General features: G+C 43.0%; 1 protein-coding gene and 1 non-coding gene across 2 annotated transcripts; one reads left to right on the forward strand and one right to left on the reverse strand.

Moving 5' to 3' along the window:
* Positions 1-7412: 7412 nt before the first annotated feature.
* LOC145049529 (uncharacterized) lies at positions 7413-8072 on the reverse strand. Its single transcript, XM_078997917.1, has 2 exons — positions 7937-8072; positions 7413-7819 (listed from the first exon to the last, which is right to left on the reverse strand). Exons 1-2 carry the CDS (start codon positions 8070-8072, stop codon positions 7413-7415), a joined length of 543 nt encoding a protein of 180 aa, XP_078854043.1.
* Positions 8073-9097: 1025 nt separating this feature from the next.
* On the forward strand, positions 9098-9204 carry LOC145055992 (small nucleolar RNA R71). The gene has a single exon (XR_013685534.1). It is a non-coding gene; the product is annotated as a small nucleolar RNA R71 (small nucleolar RNA).
* The last annotated feature ends 324 nt before the right edge of the window (positions 9205-9528 follow it).

The raw sequence follows: 9528 nt of genomic DNA on the forward strand, positions 1-9528 counted from the left end.
GGCGGGAGTTGGAGATCGAGTTACAGTTGAGAGAACATAGGCAGGCTCCGGTACAGTAGCAGCCGGCACCGAGACGGTCTAAGAACGTTGATTTCAGTATGAGCAGTCAGAGCAGCGGCACTTGTGAGAAGTGCGTGAAGCGTTATGCCGGAGCTTGTAGGTCCAGTGGTGCGTGCCGCAAGTGTGGGAGAGAGGGGCACTACGTGAGGGATTGTCGTCAGTCAGCCCCAACCCAGGATATGAGGATTTGCTATCAGTGTCATCAGGTTGGTCACATGAGGGCCAACTATCCACAGCTGGTTGGGAGGTCGGTGCAGGCTCCAGCACCGGCCACGTTGAGGATTACTGGTGGAGGTCAGGGTGGAGCAGAGCCCCCGAGGGCTCAGGGTCGTGCGTTTCAGCTTACAGCAGAGGACATCAGGGCAGTGTCGGATGCAGTTGTGGGTATGTTTCCTTTTTGATATTTTGTTATCTTGTGATTATTATGGAGTATTGTATATCTGCTAGTCTCGTTGTGTGATTTTTGGTATTGTATTTGTTGTTCCTTGAGGGTTATGGTATGGTTAAGGGTTTTGGTATAGGGAGCTACGTTGGTTATCATCCATGGGGATTATTAGTGGGAAATCAGGCTTTTGGTATGAATGTCGGGTAACATCTGCAGTCTGAAGAGTGGTTAGCTAAAGGTCTGGCTTCTTTTAAGTCCGAGATAATCAGTGTTGATATGTGATTTTGTGAAGGTTGTTCGTTCTAGTGGGAATCAGTTCGCGTGTAAGGGAATGTGTTGTGTAGGGTTGTTAAGGGAGGTCGGTTATGGCGACTGTTGGTTGATAGTCAGAGCTCTAAGTGGGGAGAATTGGAAAATTCTCCCAAAGATCGACAAGCATGAGAGGTTGATTAGCTGTTAGGGATTTAGCAGCGGTTTTGATTGCCAAGAGCATAGGCTGGTACGAGTAAGGGGCAGACAGACGGGGCCGGATATAGACCAAGGGTTTCGTAAAAAGGGCGATTGATTGTGGAAGGCCTATGATCAGGCCGGGATTAAGTATGTAAGATGGAGTTAGAGTTCGAAACCCCTAGAGGGCTAGAACAATATGCATGGGAGAGTTTTCTAGGAGGGATAATTCGGGATGATGAATGCTAGTTGAGCGGTCCGGATAGACTGAAGGCCGGTGGGCGTACCAGTCAGGCCGAAGGCTTGGAGGACGGTCCAGACAGGCTGAAGGCCCTAGAGAGCAGTTCAGACATGCTGAAGGTTCTGAGAGTGGTCCAGATTGGCTGAAGGCCTGGTAAGGCGGTCCAGTCATGCTTAAGAGTCTGTATGTGTTGATAGATTTGTTTAAGGAGATGGAATGGGTATGTTGCGATGTGATAGCATCAGAAGGTCTGGCCCTGGGTATTGATCATGATTAGTGGAACATAGTGCATGGACTCGAGAGTCCTTGCGAGCAGATTCAGAGCATGTGTGGTGCATGGGATAGCGGTTATGCTATAAGGGAATGGTGTAGCGTTGGGCAAGCACCATGGCACTTGTTGTAGTGACAAGGCGGCCAAGTAGATTTCCTTGGATAAGGAAAGGGAAAGGTATGTAGCTCCGAGAGGGAGTGTAAGTTCACGGAAGTGAAAACAGTAGCATGGAGGTATGATTGAGGTGTTCCAATCATGGTTTTTGAGCAGTGTGTTTGCGCCGGTGCTATGGAATCACATCCGGGTTGGATGTCTGCGAAGGTCATGGAAGGAGTTCCGAGGGTGTAGAGCCAAAGAGGCTTGGAAGGGATGTAAGGATGGAGCCTTGGATTCCCAGTTTGGTGTGAACAAGAAATTATGCATGTAATGGTAATTCATCCTGGGGGATATTTGGAGGTGTCGTCAGTGCATCGGGTTTTCCCAACCCAAGGATGCTAGAGCTAGTTCAGCATGTGTATGTGATTGCGGAGGAGAACTCATGGGAGTTGCTCTGAAGCTGAAGGATGTGTCATCCTGTCAGCATGGAAGGGATAGAGTTAGACTCAGAAAGGGAGCAGATTAAGTCTCAGCAGTGAATTCGGTGAAGGATATGTCTGACGAGGAAAATGATAGCAGTGTGGTACCGGGTCGGGATCCTGGTGGTTCAAGGTTATATCTAGCTCGTAAGAGTCAAGTGATTGTTGTGATCTGGAAGGAGTGAAGTACCATGGAGTGGTACTCGGTTGATAACTGTGGTTATCAGAGGATGAAGTTGGTGGCTAGCTTGAGGCGGTGGTCAGGACACCGCAGGGGAAGAGTTGGGTTTCGAGTTTCGGTGGTAGTGTTTTGAGGAACCTGAGTTGGTTAATGCCAGGTGGTGCATTGCGAGAGTAGTTTCTGGAGTTGTGTTGCCGCAGGCTTCGAGGACGAAGCCTAATTTAAGTGGGGGAGAATTATAACATCCCATAAATTCAGAAGTAAAGTGGAAGGGCTAAAGGTGTAAATAAGAAGGTCGACTCGGCGAGTCGATGGATAGACTCGACGAGTCGAGTCGCGTTCAGGTCGCATGTTAAGTGACCAACTCGGTGAGTCACATGGGTGGACTCGGCGAGTTGGTGCTGTGTGGAGAAAACCCTAATCCCGGGGGTTGAGCCCTATATACAGAACATAATACCCTCTCCCCAGCCTCTTTACTCTCCCTTGAAGTCCATATACCCTAATATTCATTTGTGAGAGAATTAGAGAGCATTTGGATCTTGAAGGAGTGTTGTTGAAGAGATCTTTGAGGAACAAGAGGCTTGGAGCAAGGGGCTTTGCAAGGCTTTGGCTTATTCTTTTGTTGGAGTCTTCTCTTGAGGTAATGATTCGTTGCTTGAGCTGTTATCCATCTAGATCTATCATTTGTTGGATTTTTGGGAGTATATCTAGTGCTATCTTGAGTTTGGAGGTTGGATCTGAGGTTGCTACCTCAGATCTAGTGTAGTGATGATCCATAAAGCCATAAAGTCTATGCCCAAGAGTTGTTGGTGAAGTTCTTTTGTCCCAAACCTTAGCCCAAGAGTGTATTATGCTTAGATCTCCTTGGATTCACGTAAAGCTTGCCACTTTACATGATGGATGGCTTGTAGAAGGGTAGATCTATGGATTGGAGCCCCTGCATGGCTTGGAAAGCCACTGAATGGATTAAGAGGTAGTGGTACTCGGCGAGTCACATGGGTGTACGCGGCGAGTTGCTTGAAGATAGGCAGGAACTCGACAAGTTGGAAGAACAACTCGGCGAGTTGGTTGAAGATAGCCATGGACTCGGCAAGTCTGTTCTTGGAATCGTCGAGTCTGGTCGTGAGGTCCTCACCTTTCCTGGTTGAGCTGTGAATCGGTGAGTCAAGGGACGACTTGGTGAGTTGAGCAGGAAGTGACTCAAAGTTCGTGGGACTCGGCGAGTCTTGGGGCGACTCGGCGAGTTGGGTCGCGATATGGGAGTTTTCAGAGTTTAGGGATTCGACGAGTCAGTAGGCTGACTCGGCGAGTAGGGTCAGTCAGGAAGTTTGACTTTGACTGAGGACTTTGACTTTGACCAGTTGACTTCCAGAGGTAATTTGGTAATTATTGGTATTTATTGAGTTCGGTCTTTTGGTATTGTCAGTGGTGGAGTTCGTGTCAGAGGTTGGAGCAGCGTGATCTTATCTCTTCGGTCAGTAGTTGCGAGAGGAGTTATCCTCACTATATCAACAGGGTATAAGGCACCAAGGTCGGCCCTTTATCGGATTGTAATCCGGGTATCGTTGTTATGTTATTGCTTTGCTATGTTTGCATCCTCGTAGTTAGGATGGTATATGTTAGAGACCTGGTTAAGGTCAGTATCCTGGTATATAGGATGATGCTATGCTAGTGACCGATTAGGTAGGTATCCTGGTTAGGGTGATGTTATGTTATGTGATCTGCTAGATCGGTTTGATTAAATGTGAATTGTTATATGATTGTATGTTTATGTGCACATGGTTGTTGTACTGGGGTTGGGTTGAGGCGGGTCCTGCTTTGTGCTGTAAGCCAACATACCCAGGGCGGACCGGTTAACCCGAAGGCCCAGCGAGTGGTTCGGATAGGCTGTAGGCCCCGCAAGGGCGGACCAGACGTGCCGAGGCTCGGAGAGTGGACCAGGCCGACTGAAGGCCCGGTGCGGGCGGACCAGTCATACTGTAGACTCAGAGAGTGGACCAGGTGGGTTGAAGGCCTGTTGTGGGCAGACCAACCACACTGCAGACTCGATGGATATGGCTAGACTCGGAGGGTGGACTAGGTAGACTGAAGGCCCGGTAGGGCGGACCAGTCACACAGTAGACCCGAAGTGCATGGCTATTCTGTTAGAATTATGATATGTTATGCATGGTATATGTGGTTGTTATTTTGGGGGTATCTCACTAAGATTTCGGGCTTACAGTTGTGGTTTAATGTTTTTTTTCAGGTACTTCAGGAGACCGTGGCAAGGCGAAGGCGTGATCGTACCGCTCCTCATATTTATGTCTTACGATATGGTTCTGGGAAGACTCTGATAATAATTGTATTGAAAACCTTTTTGTAACGACTTACCGAAACTGGTTTGTTTTGAAAAGTTTAAATTGGCTTGAATTTTTAGAGTGTTATAGCTAATATGTGTTGAATGTGGTATTTTGGGGAACTCACTAAGCTTCGTGGTTACCGTGTTATGTGTTATGTGTTTTAGGTTTTCTTATATGGATCGCGGGACGGCACCGACTTGATTGTACACACAAAAGAAAGAGTTAAGAGGATTCTGGATTTCCATTTTATTAAACATGGAGCTATGTTTTGTGATTTTAATAAATGATGTTTTGTGAAATAAGTACTGAGAATTATAATTTTTCAAAAGAAAAATTGTTTTGAAATTTACGGTGTTACAAAGACACTACTATTACATAAAACAATCCTAATCATCCCAGCTATTATGCACATATCAAAATATCACACACTTGATTTTCGCTTGCCCCCAAGTAAAACTGAATTTTAACACACTATTATTACATAAAACAATCCTAATCATCCCAGCCATTATGCCAAGATTGCAACACATGCATTTGTGTCTAAAATTTTTCCTAAGGACCCCCCTCAATTATAAATACTCACAATCGTCATAAACACTCGCCCACTGCTTTTGAACAACGCTCATTTTATGCATTCCTCCAAATCCATCCACAGAAAACTCTCTAAACCTCAAGGTATTTTTTGTTAAGCTACCCACGCACACATAATCTAGAAAAAAAAAACACTTTTGATACCATAAATGGAGCTCTTTGAATTCTTCATTTTCTTGAACATCTGATCTTTGATTTCTTGAATTCACCACCTTTTTGTTTGATTTTTGGTATCTTCAACTTTTGAATTCTTCAGAATTTTGATCTTCAAATTTATTCTTTTATGGCTCCAAAACTCTTCCAACTTTTTGGTAATTTCCCTCTTTTTTTTATATCAAAAACTTTTTTAGTCATATTAAAAACATTTTTAGCCGTGTATTTTGCTCCATGATGTCCTCCAGTGGGCCCGCTATGACAAAATCTCAAGATTTCTCGACTTTCTTTTCCGAATACACATCTTCTTATCATACCGTCGGCGCAGCTACGAAAGAGGTATGGCTCATCCCAAAAGTAATACTTAATTTCAGAAAAGAATTTCTTCTTTTGTTGTCTAGTCAAATCCTTTGGAATATAGTCACTTGCTAAATAATTTTCCAAGTCTACATACCAAGGTACTTCACCTGCTATAACCATAAGGTACTCTTCAGGAAAATCATCTCCAATCTTGTCATCTTCTAATTCTTCCATGTGCGGGTTTTCTAACCGTGATAAATGATCAACTGTTGTGTTTTCCATTCCCTTTTTGTCTCTAATTTCAATGTCAAATTCTTGTAACAGCAATACCCAACGTATCAATCTTGGTTTAGCATCTTGTTTAGCAAAGAGATACTTAAGGGCAGAATGGTCGGTAAATACAATTGTTTTTGACAAAACTAGATATAGGCGGAATTTATCAAAAGCATAAACCACGACGAGTAATTCCTTTTCGGTAGTAGTGTAGTTTTCTTAAGTTGGGTTTAAAGTGTTACTTACATAGTAGATCGGATGAACATGTTTGTCAATTCTTTGTCCCAAAACAACTCCTACTACATAGTCACTAGCATCACACATTAGTTCAAAAGGAAGACTCCAATTTGGGGCTATCATGATAGGAGTACTAGTCAAATTTTCCTTTAAAAATTGGAAAGCTTCTTGCATTCTTTAGAAAAGTCAAATGGAGCATCCTTCAAAAGAAGTTGAGTCAATGGCCTCACAATCTTGGAAAAGTCTTTAATGAAATGTCGGTAAAATCCCACATGGCCTAGAAAGCTGCTTACCCCTTTTACATTACTTGGAGGTGGCAATTTGGCTAGGGTATCAATTTTTGCTTTATCCACCTCTATCCCCAATCTTGAAACCTTGTGTCCTAATACAATCCCTTCCTTTACCATGAAGTGACACTGGTCCCAATTTAGGACTAGATTTGTCTTCTTACAACCTGCCAACATTAGGTCTAAATTAGATAAACAATCTTCAAAAAAGGACCCAAAAACCGAGAAGTCATCCATGAAAACATCCATAAATTTCTCGATCATGTCGTGGAAGATAGCCACCATACATCTTTGGAAGGTAGACGATGCATTGCATTACCTAAAAGGCATGCGTCTATATGCAAATGTCCCACTTGGGCAAGTAAAAGTAGTTTTTTCTTGATCTTGTGGGTCAATTGGAATTTGAAAGTACCCTAAGAAACCATCAAGAAAACAATAGCAAAGATGCCTGGAGAGCCTTTCAAGCATTTGATCGATAAATGGTAGTGGAAAGTGATCCTTACATGTAGTATCATTAAGCTTTCAATGGTCAATACAACCGCGCCACCCAGTTACGGTTCTTGTTGGTAGAAGTTCGTTCTTCTCATTCAGAAATGAAGTAAATAATTACCCCATCTAAAAGATTAACAACTTCTTTCTTTACGACCTCTTGCATATTTGGGTTTAAACGCCATTGGTGTTGAACAACCGGCTTTGCACCTTCTTCCAAAATTGTTTTATGATAACAATAGGAAGGACTTATTCCTTTTATGTCGGTGATATTCCATGCGATGGCATTTTTTCATTTCTTTAGAACTAGTACTAGCTCTTCTTTTTCATCCTTGGTGAGGTCGGAAGCAATAATAACAGTCTTTTGATTACCTTCTTCGAGAAATGCGTATTCCAAATGTTTAGGTAAGGTTTTCAGCTATAATTTGGTTTTCTGTACACTGAACATGTCGACTCCATATGGTGGACTCGTCGAGTTCAGGTCAAATTCTTCGTCTGATCGTGAAATTCTTGATTGACTCGTCAAGTCAGTGTCTGCGACTCGGCGAGTCGGCTTTTCAGATACCCTGATTATTTCTTCGTATTATGATTCTTCAAGCATTCTCTCTATCTCTTTCAAGTCCCTTTCAATATCAAAGTCATCTTCAAGGGCATATGTGGATTCGTTTGGCTTGTCTTCCTTTAGTTCTTTCATTATCTCATAAAAAACATCCACCGATAAGGCCATTTCATCAACACCAAATGTGACTGACTCTTCTTCCACCCAGAGGGTAAGCTTGGATTCTCTCATGTCGAATATGGCACTTGCGGTATTTTGGGAAGGTCTTCCAAGAATGATAGGGACTTGGTGATCTTTTTCCATATCAAGGACTATGAAATCCGCGGGGAATACAAATTTATCAACTTTCACTAATAAGTCCTCACATATTCCCCTTGGAAAAGTCACCATCTTGTTTGCTAAATGTATTGCCATACGGATTGGTCTTGGCTCTGGAAGGTTAAAATTTTTAATGAAAGAATATGGCATAAGGTTGACACTTGCCCCCAAATCCGCCAATGCATAACTTGTAGCTAAGTTTCAAAATTGGCATGGCAAAGTTAAGCTACTCGGGTCTCCCATCTTCTTTGGTAAATTGTTCAACATTGCAGCTGAACAATTCTCATTAAGAACCACCTTGGACACCTGTTCCAACTTCTTTCGGTTGGTGAGCAGCTCTTTTAAGAATTTCGCATACTTGGGCATTTGTGCAACCGCTTCTATGAAATGAATATTGATTTGGAGGGCCTTGATATGTTCCAGGAACTTTTGATAATCTTCATTCTTCTTCTCTTGTCTTTCCCGACTTGGAAATGGCAATGGAGGTTGATAAGGCTTCAAAGGTGGATCAATTTCTTTTTTGACTATGGACTCATCGAGTCCTTATCTCTGACTCGACGAGTCGGGTCGACTGAGTGGGATTTCGGGTCTTCTTTCTGCTTTCACTGCACCTCTCTAGTATCATCATTTGTTATAGGAGTCAGAGGGGTAATTATTTTCCCACTTCTAGTCGCCACAATGTTTATATGAGCACCCATCGGATTTTTCTCGGTATTGCTTGGAAGTTCACCCGGTGCTCTTTGATTGATTTGTAGTGCAAGCTAGCCTAACTATTTTTCAATGTTTAGTATAGAGGCCTATTGATTTCTCATCAAAGATTGTTGCGCTTTCATCATGGCTTGTTGTTCCTTAATTGCAACATCAGTTTCATTGTGTCTCTTTTCGGATGCAACTGCAAATCTTGTGAGCATGTCTTCAAAGTCCATCTTTTTATCTTGCACCGGCTCCTCCTTTAGTGTTCAACATACGGTAGCCACTCCTTTTACGGATTCCGCCAATCCTCATCATATCTATCGCCACTTGAATAGCATACTTGTACCTTCCAGTTCCCATTCTCATCTAGATCACAATCCTTAGTAAGGTGAGGCCCACTACAATTGTCACATCCCACCCAGATGAAATGGATAGATTGATCCATCTTTGTCATTCTTCGGTCTAAGCTATCCAATTTTTCCATTACTACCGCCATGCTATCTGAAACTGAATTCACTGCCCCACTGTTGAGTCACCCCTTGGATTAGGGTATTCTCTAGAGTGCTTAGAGAATTCTTCAATCAGCTTTTTTTATAACTCTGGGATTCTTCTTTGTAAGTGGTCCTTAGGAATCAAGGAGCTGCCTAGTTGTCACGTTGAATCCATCATAGAAAATGGAGACTTCTTGTTGAATGTTAAGATCATTGTGGGGGCAACTCCTCAACAAACCCTTGTACCTTTCCCATGCTTCATAGAGTGACTCTCCCATTTTTTGTTCAAAATTTGCAATGGCTTTCTTCAATTTTGCTATTTTTGAGGGATGGCAGAATTGATCAATGAACTCTTGACGCAATTAAGCCCATGTAGTGATGGATCCTGGAGGGAGTGCTTTTAGCCAATCTTTCGCGGCTCCTTTAAGTGTAATCGGCAGCATAGGAAGCAAAACAATCTCACGAGGAACGTTCGGAATGTTGAAATAGTCGGCTATGTCGTCGACCTCATTAATGTGCTTGTACGCATCTTCGTGATCTTTCCCATAGAATGGGATGTCCATGAGTTCGGCTAGTATGTGGCCTTTTAGTTCAAAATTAGCAGTTGCTGGAATTACAGGTTGCACGAGGCCTGACCC

The sequence above is a fragment of the Lactuca serriola genome, chromosome 5 (assembly GCF_051521515.1).
Source record: "Lactuca serriola cultivar US96UC23 chromosome 5, Lser_US96UC23_V15, whole genome shotgun sequence".
Classification (NCBI taxonomy): domain Eukaryota; kingdom Viridiplantae; phylum Streptophyta; class Magnoliopsida; order Asterales; family Asteraceae; genus Lactuca; species Lactuca serriola.

Coding starts and splice junctions, on each gene's coding strand:
- LOC145049529 (XM_078997917.1), bottom strand. CDS start 8,072: ATGCCCAAGTATGCGAAATTCTTAAAAGAGCTGCTCACCAACCGAAAG. Junction 7,820..7,936: donor AAAGAAGATGGGAGACCCGA/GTAGCTTAACTT, acceptor TTAACCTTCCAG/AGCCAAGACCAATCCGTATG.